The sequence below is a fragment of the Trachinotus anak genome, unplaced genomic scaffold (assembly GCF_046630095.1).
Source record: "Trachinotus anak isolate AG129_WGS33_773 ecotype Australia unplaced genomic scaffold, CSIRO_AGI_Tana_v1 ptg000016l, whole genome shotgun sequence".
Taxonomy (NCBI): Eukaryota; Metazoa; Chordata; class Actinopteri; order Carangiformes; family Carangidae; genus Trachinotus; species Trachinotus anak.
This window is the reverse complement of record NW_027273867.1, coordinates 23,204,485-23,223,220: the sequence shown is the minus strand read 5'-3', so window position 1 is coordinate 23,223,220 and position 18,736 is coordinate 23,204,485. Positions and strand designations below refer to the sequence as shown.

At 41.8% G+C, this 18,736-nt stretch overlaps 1 protein-coding gene and 1 long non-coding RNA gene across 2 annotated transcripts in view; one reads left to right on the top strand and one right to left on the bottom strand.

Moving 5' to 3' along the window:
• The window catches only part of grin2da (glutamate receptor, ionotropic, N-methyl D-aspartate 2D, a), a 209,598-nt gene that overhangs the window by 68,428 nt on the left and 122,434 nt on the right, over positions 1–18,736 (top strand). The window contains exons 2-4 of the mRNA XM_071500199.1: positions 13,801–14,455; positions 15,641–15,716; positions 16,829–16,966. Of these exons, the coding sequence (XP_071356300.1) occupies positions 16,886–16,966 (81 nt within the window). The 5' untranslated portion in view covers positions 13,801–14,455; positions 15,641–15,716; positions 16,829–16,885. The remainder of the gene's footprint in view (positions 1–13,800; positions 14,456–15,640; positions 15,717–16,828; positions 16,967–18,736) is intronic.
• On the bottom strand, positions 7,483–14,055 carry LOC139633998 (uncharacterized). The gene is made up of 3 exons (XR_011693878.1): positions 13,924–14,055; positions 12,608–12,692; positions 7,483–10,061 (listed from the first exon to the last, which is right to left on the bottom strand). It is a non-coding gene; the product is annotated as an uncharacterized lncRNA (long non-coding RNA).

Below are 18,736 nucleotides of genomic sequence, written 5' to 3'. Positions count from 1 at the left end.
TTAATGGATCTCAGCCTTGATGAATGTTATTCATGACACCTGTGCGTAGAGTGCTGCAGGAACATCCTGCTCCCTCGTACTGGAGTCTGTATTTTTTTGAATGGGTTTTTGGATAGACGACTGAAATAAAGTCTGTTGTTAACACAAGCTCAAGACATTTTGACGTTTATTCTACGACATAAAATGCCTCAGTAATTACTGCAGTGGTGATCTCTAAAAGGCTGGTTGCTAATGTGGCTAAATGAGACAGAAAGCTGATCTACTCACCAGTCCACCTTTACAGCCTCATTGTGTTTCTACTCGCACTCTTTCAAACTGTTACTAACTCTGTAAGTGGAAAGGCTTTTGTAAAAGGGGTCAGAGCTAAATCAAACTACAAGTTGAAGTTCAGTGGCAGTGACATTGAATTCATTTGACCATGGTGTAATTTGTTTATAGCCTAACATGAGCTTTTTAATTCTGCTGATTGTAGTCAGGCTTCAGACTTCATAAAGTGGTGTCATTAGTGAAGATTATCCTGCTGAACAAAACATGCACGTGTCATAAACTTTTGTTTGTCACAGAGTTTATTTTCTGCAGTAATTCACTGTCGGCTTTTGGTTTTACTCTGTTGCGATTCCACAATAATTACGACCTGACCGAGGTGTAAATTCACATGGATGAGCAGGTTAATCATTCATCGTTAACTGAATGTTTGAAGACCTGTTATCCTGCATTAATGTTGCCAAATGGACCCATGTGTCAAAATCAAAGCTGGCAGGAAGCACCATCTGTAAAGTACGTTTGTCCTGTCAGGACCGTACTAAAGCTGTGTTTAATTTAAACATAGTTGCACTTTGTAAATTGAATTTATATTTAACATAAGCTGAAATATTTCAGCAGTGTGCCTCTTTTCTTTTAGGTGTAGTAAAGTCAGCAACAGTCCTTTTTCACAGCAGTTATTTTGATTTGGAAAAGCACTGGTGTTAACAATTAACAGCACGAGTCGGTCCTGTTGAAGTGTAGCACTTAGCCATGACAGTGTAACAGTTACCCAGCATGCACAATAACAGGATCAATGAAACCGAAGCAGCTACATGGAACTCAGCTCCTTCAGTTTATTATTCACACCTGTGCTTTTCCCTCTGTGACATGTCAAAATGTCTCCTGTGAACCTAACAAACCAAGAGCTTCAACACAATAGCACAAAGTCGAGGTGGTGAAGGGGCTACCGCTGCAGAGCCGTGTTGTCGTGAAGGTACCGGCACAGCAACACTCAGCCCAGTTATAAAGGTCGACGTGCACCTTCGTGAATATAAATGGATTTCACTTGTCAGCTCGTGGCCAAGCTGCTGATGAATGAGTCGCTGACGGTGATGATGCCAATCCCCAGATGCAAATGCTCTACCTCAACTTATGCAATGCTTCATTAGTTTGATATATACTTTGTGTCCAGCGAATGAGAACTGTAAGGTTACTGTATCGCTCTTAAACATTTCTCAACAGTAGAAATCTTAAGTCTGCACAAGTCAGCTTTATAGTGGTACACACAGCGTGCACGGCTATAATTCACCAGCTACCCAGGATTTCTCTCTGCACACACACTCAGAGCAAAATCATTATTTGCAGAGCATGTGTACAGTAGAGGGACCTTAAGCTCCCCTGCTTGTTATGAAGCCAGGAGTCATTTGCTGCAAATGTACAGAACAGGACACACAGCAGGTCGCTGCCTGTAATGATCGCACTGCTCACGGCGCTCTACATGTGTCTGTGTAATGTGTGGGTGTAATTGCATGTTGTGTGTGTGTGAGTGTGTGTCCACGTTCACGCTTTGTTTCATGCCCTATGTTCATTTGTCCATGTCTTTGATATGCTGATATGTATGCATGCAGTGTGTTTTCTGTAGGGTTTTTCGTGTGTGTGTGTGTGCGTGTGTGTGTGTAGAAGCGTGTAGCCGCAGATTTATAGGCATGCCTCCATGCTCTCCAATGATGTGGGACTGAGCCATGAATCAGCTCAGCCTATAATGAATTCTGATGGCCCACAGGAGAGGAAGAGGAGGAAGAGGGTAAGAAGGAGGAGGAGGAGGAGGATGATGGGAGGCATGGTAAAGGAGGAGAAGAGATTAAAGGAAGAGGAAAGGAGGCAGGGGTAGGGCGGAGAAGGAAAAAGGAAGAAGAGCGGAGATGTTAGAAAATTTAGGTTAGAAAATGGGAGGAAAGAGAGGAAGGAAACAGAGAGGGAGAGATGAAGGGAGGAAGGAAACACATTGTTTAACAGTGTGGGTTCATTGAGTGATCATGAAAAACACAATTCCGTCCTCACGCTCAGGAAAATGGCACAGTTTACACTCTGCTTTGCTTTGTTAATGGAGATTTTTGCTAATAAAATGTGATCTTGTGCCATATCTGGGTTTAAAGGGGCTATTTGTAAGTTTTCTCTGCCACTGAATGTCTTTTTTGGGGGGAGAGCGGCTGCTGGTGCTGGAGCGCTTCAGCCATCATTGCATTTATAAAAAAAAGAGGTTTTAAAACGCCCTCTGAGCAGCTTCTTCTGGGCAGATTGGATGCTACAGTGGTTTGCTACAGAAAGTGACAGTGCTGGAGGAGCTAGCTGGTTAGCATGCTAACTTCAGTAGAAGAAAAGAAGTGATAGAAATAGAAGCAAAACGGGAGTTAACATTGGCGTCGCTCTCCAGTGCTGGAGACAGCTCATGGTGAGTAAAAGAATTCAGTTTGATGTTAAACTTGAAACGTTTCTTCTTGACTGCTAAGTAAACAGCTGTTCATGCTAAGGTTGGCTATGTAGCAGTAACAAAACTTACAAACAGCTCCTTTAAATACATCCTTTTCAGAGAACAGCTTCAGATTTGAGGTGGTTATTGTTACGGGTTAACTCTTCCCCTTGATGCATCGGGCTTAAGTCAAATGTTTCCAGTCTCCTGACAAAATTTCGCAATATTTCCATCGCAGCTTTAGCTTGCTGTTGCTCAGTAGATACAAATGAAACTCTACTGTGGACCGGTCTGTGAGCTTTCTGCAGTCTGTCTGTGCTGGCCAAAGATCATTTGTGAGGGAACAACCTCCACTCTGTTACACCACTGTACTGTAACCTGAAGTATTTTTAAAGTGATAAATCTTTTCTCTAGCGGAGTGAGTCACATTCTTCAAATTAAACTTTAATTCATATCATGTCGAGAACTTGAACTTTATAGTTTTGAACCAGGACCTCTAGTATTAGTAGCTAGTGAAATTAAGTAGGTTGACAGGTGTAATTTCTCAGGATCACGGAGCCCGTCATTAATCAATGTTTGGATAAAGATAAGTATCAGATCAGAATTGGGATGGCAGATACTCAAAGCTAAGCCTAAACCTAACCACACACAAAATGTGAACCCTGGTCTCTGGTGTCCTGCCCTTTGTACCCCCCCCTTCAAACTCAGCCCTCTTCCTGTGACTAGTTTGCAGTAAATAAATGCAGCACTTCCTACACTAAAAAACAACCTCAGAACAGTTTCTAGGAGACAGGCCTGTGTCACAATGAAGAGATCATCATCAATCATTATAAAAACATCGCTGGAATCCCTCTACAGCAGCTCCAGGTTTCTCAGAGATCAGCCTCGAAAGGTAAAAAAAAAAAAAGCTGTAATTTCACAATGAATAAGATGTTCTCTCTATCCTTTAAAACCCGCCTGACTAGTCTCAGAGATGTAGGCAGAACACTGCAAAGCTAATTCATATTGTCGCAGCACTCGGTTGGAGGAGGAGGAGGAGGAGGAAGAATGGGCTGTGGTGCCAGCATGAGAGCAGCATGTTCATAAAGAAGAAAAACATACAGTAACATGAAACTCCTGGGTGCCATAAGCAGATGTAATTAATACACAGGGGAGTGGCCGCGCCCGCTCTGCCCTCGGAGCAGGAGGATGAAGCTCCCGGGGATGTGTACTGTACTCCACTTTGCGGGTGAGCTGACCTAAATTGATGTTGATTGATCACAGCGTAGACTCCCGACCGCTCCCTCTTCCCCCCACCTCATCCACTATTGTAGCTGTTGATGGTGGCCCCTGTGCGCACACACGCACACACATACTGCATCACGTTCAGGCACTATGAAGAAATAAGAAATGACCTGTTAAGCTTTGTTTGAGCGCAGCTGTTATGTTGTTTACGCAGCAGATTTTCAAGTGTTTAAATGTATGTGGTTTGACAGTTTCTACAAAGGGTTTTTTGTGTTTGCTTTCACCGTTGCAGATGTTTCAAATGCTCCAGGTCTGGTGCGTCCCCCTGCACCTCTGATTGACGATCAATCATGCATTAGCAGCCTTCACACAAGCACAGAAGAAAAAAAAAAAAAAATCAATCTCACCAGCAATGCAACGTGCTAAACTCAAAATATGCTCCAGCATCTACCCCATGAGCAGCCCTTTCTGACAGCGTCTCTTGTTCTAATCCCTCCACAGGGCGTTTGTGTAGGATGCATTTTGTTTTTTCAACAACAGTTTAATTCGCGTGCAGGTTTTGACTCATTCACTGCCACCACAGCCATTCATTTCAGATTCGCCATGCTGGTTTTGATTAGGACCCATTACACATCCAGTTCAGCAGCCTAGACTCTTACAGTCACCATCAATACTGAGCTCCACACGAATGTCCAACATCTCTACCTCACCTTTAAAGTCATAAATCTTAAGATTTTCATTTCTGATACTATTTCTGACTGGAATTTCAGGAACACGTCATCACGGCAGCATTTAAAACAGCAACATTAGAGCGAGAGAGACCTGGAACAGCTGTATATACAGTTGATAGGTACATAGGTAATAGTGTTATCAGTAATAATGATAAAGAACAGTATTGGTCAGTTGAGATACATGTGTCATTTTGAACTGAACTTTCTATACAATTAAAACACACTTGCTGTCACATCAGTAACCAGATGTGTTGCTGAATTTAACCATGGCAGGAAAAAAGAATATGTTCACTACAAACAACACCAAACTACCAGGTCTATTTGTTTTACCACAGATCATGAAACCTGCACCATTCATGGACTTGTTTCCACTTTTTCTCCATTCTGATGTATCTCAGTAAATAGTTGTGTCTGGCAAGTGCACAATGTCCCAGCACAGTACATAAAGAGTGATGCATGCATGCAGAATTACCTTCAAACTAATTCACAACTCAGCTTAGATTAACCCACCCCTTAGTTCCTGTAAGGAATTCAACATCTCTGCTGCATGAACAAGGTGCCAAGAGGGAGCAAATCTTTTCACTAGTTCTCACTACACAAACCGACCCAAACACTCGTGTTAACTTTAATCGATACAAAGAAGATAATCTTGTCCTCTGAAAAGATAAGACAACATAAAGCGAGATGAGATTTTAATGATACCGGTGGGAAAATAGGTCACAGCAGCAGCAAAAAGCAAGATTTGTGAAGAAAATATAACAAATAGAAAAACATAACGAAGAACCTTTCTCATCATTAATCAAACTGACAGCATCAGCCTAATATAGTTTTTATTTACAAAACAAAATTTATTTTCTCATAAGACCCTGTGTTTATGGAATACACCAGTTTTATTTAATGTACAGGACAAATTATGTTATATAAAAGCCCAAACAGGCGAATAAATCGGATGCAGCTGAGCTTGCTACATCCACTACCCACTCTTCACTCATACCCCGTGTATCTTCAACACGAAGCACACAAATGTTTAAATAATATCAGGACAGTCTAGGTTTTTACTGTTTCCTCTAAATGGAGATCCAACCACTGAGGCTGAGAGCGTGCCAGTGCCTTGCCAGCTGTCTGGCTCTGCTGTTTGGCAGCCTGCACTCCTCAGACTGCTTCGCATTCTCCATGTATCCGTGGCTGATGAGTGTCAACAGCTTGAGCCTGCACAGACAGCACAGCCAAGGCCAACGATATGACTAATGGCTGGTATTAAGGATCCGTAGCATAACAGGTATGATTCACATGCAGGCTTTCTGTGCACCCTTCAGCCTTCATTACACTTTCATCCAGATGGACTCGTGATGCTGGACATACAAAAAAGAGGTACAGAAATGTATCACTTTCTTATCTGTAGTTTACCCTTCTTTCTTTTTGTGTGTGTGTTTTTTGTCATGGTGCTCAGTGGGACCCGAAATTGCCTCACAGCTCAATTTTAATGTTTTGTGAATCAGCTTTGTGTTTAATCAAGAGTCAGCTGGATGATAAGATAATTCAGGGATTTGAGTATTCATAGACTTTAAATAAAGATGGCCGTAGCCTCTGTGACGCCACCCATATGTTTCTGAAGAGCAGGTTTGCAGCGCTGAGTGAGCTGCTCCACCGTCACCATCTTGGCAGTGTCTGACTCCACCTAACTCCCCGCTAATCTAAAAATGGGCAAAGTAATGGGGCGTGTGTCTATGCCATTTTATTAACTGAGGCAAGCATACGGTTCCATATGCACCATTACAGCTAGGTAGAACCCCCCCCCAGTGTTCAGTGTTCATGAAAGAGGATATTAGCTATACCATTTTTTGTTCCAGGCAGTAACATGTTTATTTCTGCTGTAAAGTTGGACATTTTAACATGGGAGTCTATGGGGACTGACTTGCATTTGGAGCCAGACTCTAGTGGTCTTTAGAGGAACTTCTGCAGTGGCATCATTTTTCAGCCCTGGATGTTGCCATTTGTGAACGTCATGCCAGAATCATGGGGTGTGCCTTTAAGTGCAATGAGCGCTTTATAGTGTAACTGTAATGCAATTTAATCAATTTAAAATCCTGCACAAACGTTCTTCCAAAAAGAAATGAGGGATTATTTTTTCTTTAGTCACACTTGTGGTGACTATGTGGCTACAATATGATGCGACATAATGATATTCAGTTTATTATTCATAGCTATCACAGCCCCAACTTCTCTGGGAACACTTTCCATGAGATTCTGGAACCTGCTTCAGGGATTTGATCCCATTCAGCCACAAAAGCCTGAGTGACATCCAACACTGACGTTGGGCGATAAGGCCTGGCCCAGTCACTGTTGCAGTTCATCACAAAGGTGTTGTTTACCTCTAGTTTGTAGTCATGGTGGAAATTTCCTGACTAAGATATTCAGGAACATTATGGTGAATGGAGAATGGAGAAGGATTTTTATAGCACCTATGCTTTCTTCAGTGCAACAGCCTGGTCCTCTGACAATCCAAAACTCACCTCTTTAAACAGTCTGCTTGAAGTCCAGCATCCTCAAAGTGAGCAGTGAAGAAATCCATCCATCCATATTCCTCAGCATCAGTTAAAGCAGTTGTGGGAATTTCTGCAGGCTGTCTCTCATTTTGATCTTCTACACTCCAACAAGCAAGTAAATGTTTCATTGTCACCTTTGCATCGCATCAACCCTGAAGCTGCATGCTTACTGCTGCTTAATCTTGGAAAAGTTTTTGAGTGATTATATATTTTCAGATGTTATATATGCTTTATAAGGTTTTGAGACATGCTAGACTCTAGCATTTTAAAATGGCCACAGAGGATGAGTGTACTGTACTGTATGCTTTTATAGAGTGCACCCTCTATCTGCATTAGAAGAGCTTTGACATCCTTTAAATAGGTCAAGACTGCAAGATGGAAATAGCTGTTATCTCCCTTTTTCCAATGCACTGAATCAGTAGTTTACAAAGGAAATGACATCTTTGGTAGCTGCTTGTTTTGGAGCATTTTTCATTCAGCAGCCGCAAAACACAGAAACACACCAGGAGAAGACCACAAAACAAATGTTTTATGTTTTATCCTCACATTAACCAATTAAGACCTAAGCATTGTTTAAAACAACTTCATAAAATCTAAGGGTTTTCTGAAATAACTCAGCCTCTGAATCAGATGGAAACATGACATAAATTTAAAAGACTTGTTGAAATCATTGGCTTCGCTTTGGATATAGGATATGGCTGGAAAAACAACAAGTTTTTTCACTTTAATCATTTAAAAAAAAATGTTGATCGATATTGGGACAAAGACAATGATTTCAAATCAGTGTCAAAGGTTAAAGTCTCGAATGGTTGTTATTTCACTTTTCTATCTGCTTCAGAGGCTGAGAAATAAAGCTTCTAGTGACTGCATTGCATCAGGTCAATCTTTACCTCTGGTTCGTGGTGATACTTGCTCTAACCTGCTGAAATCCTCTTCCTCCTACATGTCTCTCACCCTGAGCCTTGGCCTTGGTACGTCAAAGTCTCTTTCTAAGTCATTGTCATTGTTTTCATTCAGGTAACTGCTTTAATATCACTCCCCTTGCTCAGGTCATGAGCCATTGTCTAAACCATGACTTTAAAAACTTTTTTGCAGGGTAAAAATTTTTGCCATTGTGTGACATTGTCTGGAAAAGTTTCTGTTTGCTCGTCTGATGTATCTAACACCAAGGTTTGTGCTTCCTGATCACTAGAGGTCCGTCAGCACACAATGAAATCCTCACAGGGAAATGAAATAGTCCAAGGCCAATACTGAGTTGAGCTGCAGTTCAAGGTCATAGATGTTCAACTTCTACATATTGTACATCAACAATAGGCCTTGATTCACTTCTGCTTCTGTTATTTCATCCATCTGGGAGCGGCACATGGCTTTTTCTGAAGCTGTAATTTGATTCCACGATCTCCTGCATCAGTATTGCACCAGAGTCAGGTTTTACTGTAGTGGCTAAGATCACAATTTCTCTCTCAGCAGTAGCTTTAATAGACCAGCATGATGTCTTCCTCTAACTGTGTTATCATCACTTGATTAGCCCCCCACCCCCCAAATTTTAAACCTAAAGCTGAAAACGACAAAGATGTTTCACACCTTCTGTGGATGTTGGAATCAGATGAAGTCACTCACCAGATGAGGTTATTCGAGGAGAAAGTGGGCACATCCAAAGAAGGAAATAACAAAACTAATTAACTTCTTGAACATAATGAACATATCCAGCTGATGGGACTTGATAGCATAAAAAGATCTGAGGATGGATTTTTCTTTTAAAGATACAACTGAGACTATTATGCTCTCACTCAGAAAATATGCTCTCACACACATTTCAGCAGCCCAGTAACGCATTAATGTGGTGCCTCAGCGAATGTGCCTTCATATGGAATTAATATTTATTGTGCGTTTTCTCAAAAATGATGTTTATAAGTGTAATAACATATAAGACATGGGTCACAAAACCTGTTGATTTCAAGCTTCTTAAATTGATGCTCTACAGTTTGCAATTTAACCACTTTTGGATAATCCTACGTAGCCGATGTTACCCATCAAATACTGTGAAGTTTGTTTTAATGTCTGAGACTGGTACATTAACATTTGGTTAAATTTCTTCTCTATGTGTCACATGGTTTTACATGATTGAAGCTCCTCTACAGACATGTTTAAAACTCTGTAAAAAAAAAGGTAAAGGTAAAGGAAAACTGGCAGTGACTGACACAGTGTTAGTGGCTGTACAAATATAAACTGTCCCTCTATGTACTGACAAGTTTTCAGGCTTATTTAGTCCCGCCCCCCATCCCCACAAGTCAACAGGATTGATTCCTTAGGTTATATGATGTATGAGCCCTGGCTGTCTGCATCAGTTTTTGTTTGAGACTGCCATTGGTTCACTGCAGTTCAAGATGGAAATAGTCAGTCATGGTGCTGACTGATTATTTCACTCGTTATATGTCTTGTATTATATAAAAAAACATCATATGGGCGTTAACAAGGTTAAACACTTGATTTTCATCGGAGCGAGTCTTTAAAAACAGGCAGACAAACATACTCAAATCAAGTAGACAGGTACAGTATTTATAGAAACGACAGTAATGAATGAATAAGTATCAACTATAATAATACCAAAAAAAAAATTAATCAATTGGTTCTTGACGTTCTGTAGCATCAGGTCCCATGTGCAGGCAGTTCATTACCTCAGCCTCTTTACATGTAGGGCACCCATCAGCTCGCTCAGTCAGGTCTCAGACTGGGGATGTGAGTCCAATTTCCACAATTTCAGAAGGCATCTCTTTGCAATTACCACACCACAGACCAGAATCCCAGTTGAGGTTGGGTGGTTTCTGTCGACTGTACAAAAGGTTTCTGAATGACAATAACAGAGTCAGAGACAATTGAACTTCTTTGGACAGATAATGAAGAGCTATTCAGATAAAGTATCTCTCAATAAACTTCATCATGTCTGTCGTATGTGGATAATATTAGATATTAGTGGTTAGTTGTCTGCTGAATCTTTTCTAACATATAATGTGACATGACATCCATCAGTCTTTATATAAGCTTTGTGCTGCCAAATCTATTTTTCATATTGCGTGTTAGGGTAAAGTAAGTTTCACAGACCATGTGGCCTCATTGTGTCTGTGAGGTTACTTGATGGTAGCTGATGAGACAAAAATCACAAACACAGCAGAGCACTGAAGTCCTGCTTGCATCAGCTGTTTTCATTCATGCTCTACAACTACTGGCTTATTTACTTATTCACACCGTTCATTCACAATCTGACACATACTGATGTGTTCATGCTAATACTCCAACCTCCACCTTCTGTGTCTCCTTGAGATTTTGATATTGTTGATTTAAGTAAGATTTAATGTCCAGATATGTGTTATGTGGGAATTAGTTTTCTCAGCAGAATCTACATCCCTGCTTGAAGAGAAGAGCTTTTTCTGTCCAATCTGACTGCATAACAGTCTAACTGTGAGTGACGAGGGAAGGGCTTCGGTGCCTTACTCAGGGACACTTTATTAAAACAGTGTTAGAGGGCCTGCTGCAGAACAGTGTCCGTTTCCTCCTTCAGCTTTGTCCATGTGCACGGAAGTCTTCAGTGCAGCTCAACACTATGTGCACAGTGTTATTAAACTGCTGTAACATTTAATCTGAGTGTGAAAAAAAAGGCTTTCTCCACTCCCTCAGCGTCTGTTGAGATGCCCTCAAGCTAGTTGCTTAACCCTGAGCAGCTAACATTCACTACGTGTTTGTGTAAGTGCTGGACTGCTCCCAGATGTGTGAATGTGAGTGAATATTTACACCCGGGACACACTGCCTGCATTGTGTGTGTGCGATGGCTAACTCACTGTACTCCACACTGCTAGTATATCTGCTGCAGCAACGCTACTACTGCCAGCCCTGTCTGTCCACATTGAGTTTGGATAATAGCCATCAGTAATGTTAAATAATGTTTGATTTCTTTTCATTATAAACCTTATTAATCTTATTTACCCGAGAGAGAGAGAGAGAGAGAGAGAGAGAGAGAGAGAGAGAGAGAGAGAGACTTCTCAGAAACCTGTTAACATGGGTGCAGAAATGAAAATGTTTTGCGACCACTATGCACCACATAACACAGGGAGTGAGTCCTGGGCTTTATGCTACTGCTGCTGCTGAAAACATAAATGCAGTACGGTCCTGGTCCGGTTGACTTGCTCTCCTCCAGTTGCAGACAGTCTCATTGTGCACCTGTATGTGGAGCTGTGCTCAGGGTGTGGTCATTACACTTTGACTTGATGGTTACATGATGATGATGGAGATGACCATGAGGTTTTCATTATAGTGTCATGCAAGTGTCCATGAATTAATATAAACCACAGCCATAATGCAGTGCATTCATTTTGAGGGTAAGTTTGCACAAAGTTTACAAAGTGAGAGACATCATATGTACATATGCCAAAGAGTCAGTACTTGTCCAGCTCGGAATTATGTTACACTTCAAAGTTTTTGAGATTGTTCCACTTATTATATATGTATTTGAAAGCTTTAGCTACTGTAAGTGTAAAGACTGTGATGTTTCTCAAGTCCAAATCCCAGAGATCAGCTACAAATCAAATTATATCAAGCTGCACGAGTGGCACCATCGTCCAGAAAAAGCTCTTAGAAAAGACACCATCATCTGCATATAGGTTGATTTAAGTCATATTATATTTACTGGTGGTACAGCTGCAAAATAAACATGTTTTTATATTTAAAAAGCTGATGATTATTCATTTCAATGAGAGTTGAATTCCACAAGCGTTTACAAATATTGCAGTTATCCAAAGTAATTAGTATGGCTTAGGCTAAAAACTACAATGACTTGAAAGTGTGTATCATCAACATTATAAACCACCAGTTGTGGGAAATATGAAGATAAGAAACATAATTTCCCAACAGGATTCCTGTGTAAAAACAGAGCCATGGAGAAGCTGTTGCTAACATGTTTTCTGAACATTTTAAGCTCATTTGGAACCTTCTGAACTTGCCCACTATGTAAATTTTGTGCACAAATTGCCTTCCATTGCCATCATTATGTACATGCAGCAGAGTCCCATTGTTTAGATTCAAATGCACTGCATGTCCATTTTTTGCACACACACACACACACACACACACACACACACACACACACACAAATACTGTCACGCTCTGTATACCTTCCTTACACCCTCACCTCTGTTTCCTTTTCATTTTCATACATATGCAGGCCTCATTTTTTTTATTCTTTGTCTCTCACCCACAAACAAACGCTTCATCTGCCCTCCCACTGCAGTTGAATCTACACTCCTCTATCTAATCCTCTCTCTCCCTCCCTCCCTCCGCCCCTCAGTTCATCTTCAGCACCTGCAGGTCTTTCTCTGCTTCCTTATTCTGCTTGTACTCACCATTTATCCTCTGTGGTCCTGCTCCCGCCTGTTCCTCTGAGCCCATCCACACACTGGCATGCTGCGACTTAGACCTCAGTCTGTGCTGGATTGTGAAAAAAAAAAAAAAAATTGTCAGAAATGAAAACCACTTTACCGAACTTTCTGTCTCATGGGAGATGACCTGACCTGCATACTAGGTCCATGCTTTTTTTCTTTTCTGCTGACTTTTTCTGCCAGAAACATTTGCTGTGCCTGAATTCCATATTACACTCCATTAGTGCACAGTGCTACAGGAATACAGTAGGTGCCAAACTTTTGTGCAGCTTGAACATAAGAAAGCATTTGGCCTGAAAAGTGGACAAGAGCAGTTGGGGAAGGTGATAAAAGTAAACTCTTACTCAATTTGTAGCTGCATCATCTCTGTGTGCAGGAGGTTACATGAGTATACACTAAAAAAATGTCATGTAAAGTCCTACCCCTCTCCTGAGATATGTTATATGTTTTCTATTTTTGTATTTGACAGCTTTGAAGGCAGTGAGAATTAAAACACACAGTAGGCTACTGTACTTCACTGTTTTATACTTAATGACATAACAAGAATGCATTTATTGGACATATAGCTGTAGTAACAAATGATGTTACTTAGGTTATTACAGAAACTTCTTATTTTAAGCCTTAAGGGTCCCAAATTGTATAAAGTGGGATTTCCATGTCTTTCTTTCTGTAATAAGGCCCAAGGTGCTTATAGGAGCTGGAATAAAATCTGAAAAACTTCAGACCCATCTTATTTGTACAATGTCATCAATTAAAGTTTATTTTGATTTAGGCATTGTATTTGGTGATAAACAGCATTCACTGTGGAGTTTTTGAACTGCACTCTGTTAACAGCAGGTAGGTATTTGTTATTAGGGATGCAAACAGTATTAAGAGTGTGTGGCTTCTGCTCGGCCGAAATCCTTTTTGTGTTGGCTGATTTACAGGAAGTCTGAGTAGGAGCAATAAATACAAGGATGAGTAGGTGTGTGTGGGTGTGTCATTTATTTACATTGTTTACTGAAGAGCAAGTGCTTCATAATGGCCACATAAATTAACTGTCCCACTCAAGATAACACGTACACGCAAATGACGGAGAAAACGAAGTGACTGGTGGTTAGAGAGGACTTGTGACATCAGTATGATGACGCTGTTTCTCCTCTCTGTCTCCTCTCCAGCGTCTCCGCTCATCAGGTGAAGCACTGTGAGCCACCGACCCTCCCCCAACCTCTCCTCCCTTCCTCCTCCCCCCACAGACGTCACCCACTGTCCCCAAATCCCTAAACCCTACCTGGCCTTACCTGTCAAACCCCATCCGACAGCTGCCACTGGCCCTCCCTTTACCCCATGGTGGCCCCAAGGCCCGCCCTCTCACTGCTATTGGCTGTCCTGGCCTGCACGGGGCCCGCACGCCCCTCGCCCCCCCTGCTGCTCCGGCCCCGGGAGAGAGAGAGGGACTCGGGTGGTGTCAACATCGCCGTGGTCCACTCGTGCTCCTCCCTGCTCCCGGAGACGGCGGTGGTGGGAGGCGCGGGGGTCAGCGAGGCAGGGCCGGGGCCGGGGCCGGGGCCTGGGCTGGGAAACGGTCCAGGAGGTGGAGGAGGAGGAGGAGGAGGAGGAAGGGGAGTAACGGATACAGCTTCGTTGGCAGGAGCGGCTGCGATGGCCTCGTTTTCCTCCTCCTCGTCATCCCTGTCACTGGCAGCGCTCGTGGGGGAGACGGTGATGACGCCATCAGGTCAGGCCAACGTCATCTACCTGGCTGTGAATGAGAGCAGCCCGGGCAGCCTTCTCCTGCAGCTGTGTGAGCTGCTGGCCACCACACCACTGCAGGTAGACATACACAGCATTACCTTTAACAAGAGGAAAACACAGTAACCACAAAGTTTCTGTTATTCCACAGGTGTTCTGGGACAATAGAACACTTTAAAAGCATGTGTATCCATATGGTTGTGAAAGTAATACTCCCTTAACCCATAACACACACCACTATACAGACAGAAGTAGTAGTAAAGGTAAAATGTGCCCATCTGGGTAGGAAGTATAATAAAATTGTACATTTCTGAAGGCCCGTCTGCACTTAAAGTAGGAAATGGTACAACTTTGACTTTGACTTTGACTTGCAGCTTACATGAAAAACACCTGTTAACCTTAACCGTCAAAAGTTGTGCGTTCTCCTTATTGGATCTCTGGTTCCTACCTAGTTTGAGTAACTTTTCACAAATGGTTCTGTACAACACTAGCCTCCCACAATGCTTCAGTCATTCCCACAAGGTTTCAAAACTTTCAGAAACTTTTAAATACCGGTTATAATTTCTCACCTTCTCTCATAAAGGTCTGCACAGATTGGTCTCCCTAACAAAACGTTACCAAATGCTGCGACTGTAACTGCAATATAACATTTAGAGGAGCTATTTGTAAGTTTTGTTACTGCTACATAGCCATGAGCTGTTTATTTACCAGAATAGAGGAAACATGTTGAGTTCAGTTCCTGTCTCCAGCAGTAGAAAGGAACCCTCTTGTTTTGCTTCTGTTCCTATCACTTCTTTTTCTTGCACTGAAGTTAGCATGCTAACCAGCTAGCCCCTGCCTGGTTTGCCCGTCTCATCACTGTAGTGTCCAGTCTGCCCTCAAGAAGTAGTGCTGGGCGCAACATAACTTCTTGTCTTGTAAATCCAACAGTGGCTGAAACTTGTGGCAAGACTGCTAAGTAAACAGCTGTTAATGCTAATGTTGGCTATGTAGCAATAGAAAAATTTATAAATAGTCCTAAGATGAAATTTTCTCTAAACATCTGAGGATATTATGAATGAACTTGCTTTCCCAAAAAGTTTCTACCTGGGAATCATTCACATTGACTGTATCAGACCTTTCACGTGTTGTTGTCTGCATGGTTTTCGTGTTGGTTCCTTTGTTCATTAAGTTGTTTTACAGAAACCACAAACTCTCTGTTGATTCATTCATGCTCATTGTGTGAGTTTCCTCCATTTGATCATTCATTCACTCATTCCTTCGTAGTATGACACTTGCGATGGGAGCAGATCTGAGTTTGCAACCTCATCTCTGAGAGCTGCTTGTGATCATACTGACGGAGGTAATACAGCACACTACATGTTATACTCTCTATTTATTTGCTCATTCATTTACTCATTAATTCATCTGTAGAACTATACATTATGCATGTATCTTGTTTATCTAATCTGTGTCTAGCTGTCTATCTCTTGGTTCATTTCCATGTCAGAACAGTGGAGGGGTCTTGTTATAAATGTCTTCGATCAAATATGATATTAACTCTTAAGTAACACTTGCTATCTTATTTCCAGGTCCTGTCTGTAGTCTATTTGCATATCAAACACTTCCCTGTGAGAATTGAGCTGTCAGCTACACTTAGCTTCAATTTGCTTCCCTGAATCGCTACAAGAAAACAAGCGTTAAGTCATCAAGCTGGCCTCAAATCACCACAGCTCCTTGTCCTATCATTACATAAACTAATGGCAGTAGCCAGAACGTCAAGCATTTATCCTGAGTCCATTAACCGTTCTTTCTGAAAAGGTAATCACCAAAAAAAAAAAATTTAGTCACCAGATCATTTGTGCAAAACGCTGCTTCCTTGCAGCTGTATGGAGCAGCCACACCTGTTTGTACGCCCAGTAGGAGCTGAGCCCATAAGGCAGGAGCTTATCTGCTGTTTCTGTGTTGTGAAGCAACTTAAGCCGTACAGGTACAACACACACTCTTCTTCTGACAGGATGCCAGTCCACTGCAGGGACTTAATTCTGATTTTATCTCTGTGAAAAATGATTACCAAGCAGAGCAGCAGAGCAGTCCCATTTTTAAAAGCACGCTCCCCACCCCTCCCTCAAACACGCACACACACACACACATACACACACACACACACACACACACACACACACACACACACACACACACACACACACCTTCAGATCGTAAAGTCTGTAGTAGAATATAAGCTGTTATCTTGCATACGGGACATGAACAGACTCATTGTTCCAATATATTTTCCTCACAAGTTCAGCCTTTAATTCATTCTCAGGGTTTGGTGCATAAGAATAAAAGAAACAGCAGCTTTGATGGATGAAAGTCTGATGAGGAGCTTATGAAATTGCGTCTCAATGAGGCTGATGTAACTTCTTTTGTCTGATTTGCTTTGTTTTCATTGTGCAACCTTTGTTCTACTTCCAGGGTTTGGTGTTTGAGGAGGAGAGACCACCGCCGCCAAACCGCGCCCCTCTGGCCCCCATGCTTGAGTTTGTCTCTGCTCAGACAGGGGTTCCCGTGGTTGCTGTAGGGGGAGGAGCCAGCCTTGGTCGAGAGCCACAGGTAAAAAATAGATTTCTTAATGTTGCATCACCAACCCTTTTAATTGCATTTAGACTGAAGCAGAGGCTATCTGTGGCTTAGCAGAGGAAACCCAGACTGTAAGAAATGATGTGTGAAGTGACTGTAAAATTACCTCTTGACCTCCATAGACCTGTCTGAAGTGGGATTTCTGGGATGTCATTATTTTACATTCACATTAGAAATCAGGGGCATTCATTTAAAGGGTTACAGTTCAACGGCTAATGCTGCCATTGTGTGTTCTGCAGTCCATCACTGGATGGCAGCTCGTTCTTAATGGGGTGTTTCTTTATGAAAATTACATTATTGACTTGGCAAGTTTGTTTTCTATACTTAATAATTTGTTTGATTCAGAAAATAATTAAGCATTAATTAAACAAGAAACAGACTGTCCTATGTGGAATAATACACCGCCTTCAAAATGAAAGCATCTTTAATTGACTTTGGAGGCTGCACATGAAGCTGTAAACACATTAACATAGTAGCTGCAACCAGTCCTCCAATCTGCAAAACCATATAGGGTTGTTTTTTTCAACCCCCTGATAGAACCCATCTCCTGAAATAGTGCACAGGACTGTACAGAGAGTGGCGTACCTACCTTCGTCGTCATGGTTACTATAATAACAGTCATGGCTTGGTTAGGTCTTGGAAAAGATGGTGATTTTGGGTCAAAATAAGTATTTCCTCAACATTAGATGATCTTTGTTGTCATGGTTACAGTAATAACAGTGAACGGGCATGGATAATAGAAACAACATAAACTGCTGCTTTCACACGGGAATCGAACACCGCTCTCCTGTGTCATATTCATCCATCCACCCCAACCTCCTCATGACGTGGACTTTGTCGCTCTATAAACTACGTCACCGCACTTTTCCCTTTGCTCCTGTCATCATTACTACGACCACTAGATGTCGCCTAGCAACAAAACCTAACTATGGGTCATAACAACCTGCCGCATTGACAACCTGTGGGCTCATTTTTTACAGGAAAATCGTCTTAGTAGTTGCTTTTTTACACAAGGTGCGGATGTGGAGTCACAATTACATCTATTTTACAGTTGCTTTTGTGGCCACCTGATCTAAGAAAGTCTGATATTAACTCTCCTGTTAGCTCTGTTTTGGTCTCAACCAACTGCTGAGGGTAGTATTTGGCTCTTTAGCTCCATTCTGCTCACTAACTAGCTGCTAACTTTACTCTGGCTGCTGTTTGATGCTGGGAAGGCAGTGCACAGTGGATTTATGGCAGCTGTGTTACCAACTGCCTGCTACAGTTTGATGAGAGCAGTGAGACCAGGAAGTTTCTGGCTATAAAACCAAGACAAAGAGCTCAGACGTTGCTCATCACAATAGCAATGTGCATTTCAAATCTGGATGTGACCAATTTCCCTCAGCCTGTGAGTAATATGGACATAACACTCACCGAGTGGAGAATCTGTCCCTTCTAGGATTCAGTTATTTTCAAATTTCTAAACATTTCTGAAAACATGGTGCTCCGACTTCATCATGAAGCAGTTATGAAGAAGAGGAAAGTTAAATTTTGTCAGAGTTGCTCCAGTTCTGTCAGGGCTGAAAAACTCATCAGCATCAGAATTGGTTTTCTTTACTGGGTAGAGGAAAGTAGAGGAAATGTGCTTGTGAATTTGACATTTCTAATGCACACTGTGAGAGCACCCAGAGTACTACTGATCATACAACTCTGATGAATTACATTAGTAATTGCAAAAAACATATTTTCCTATTTTTTTTCAAT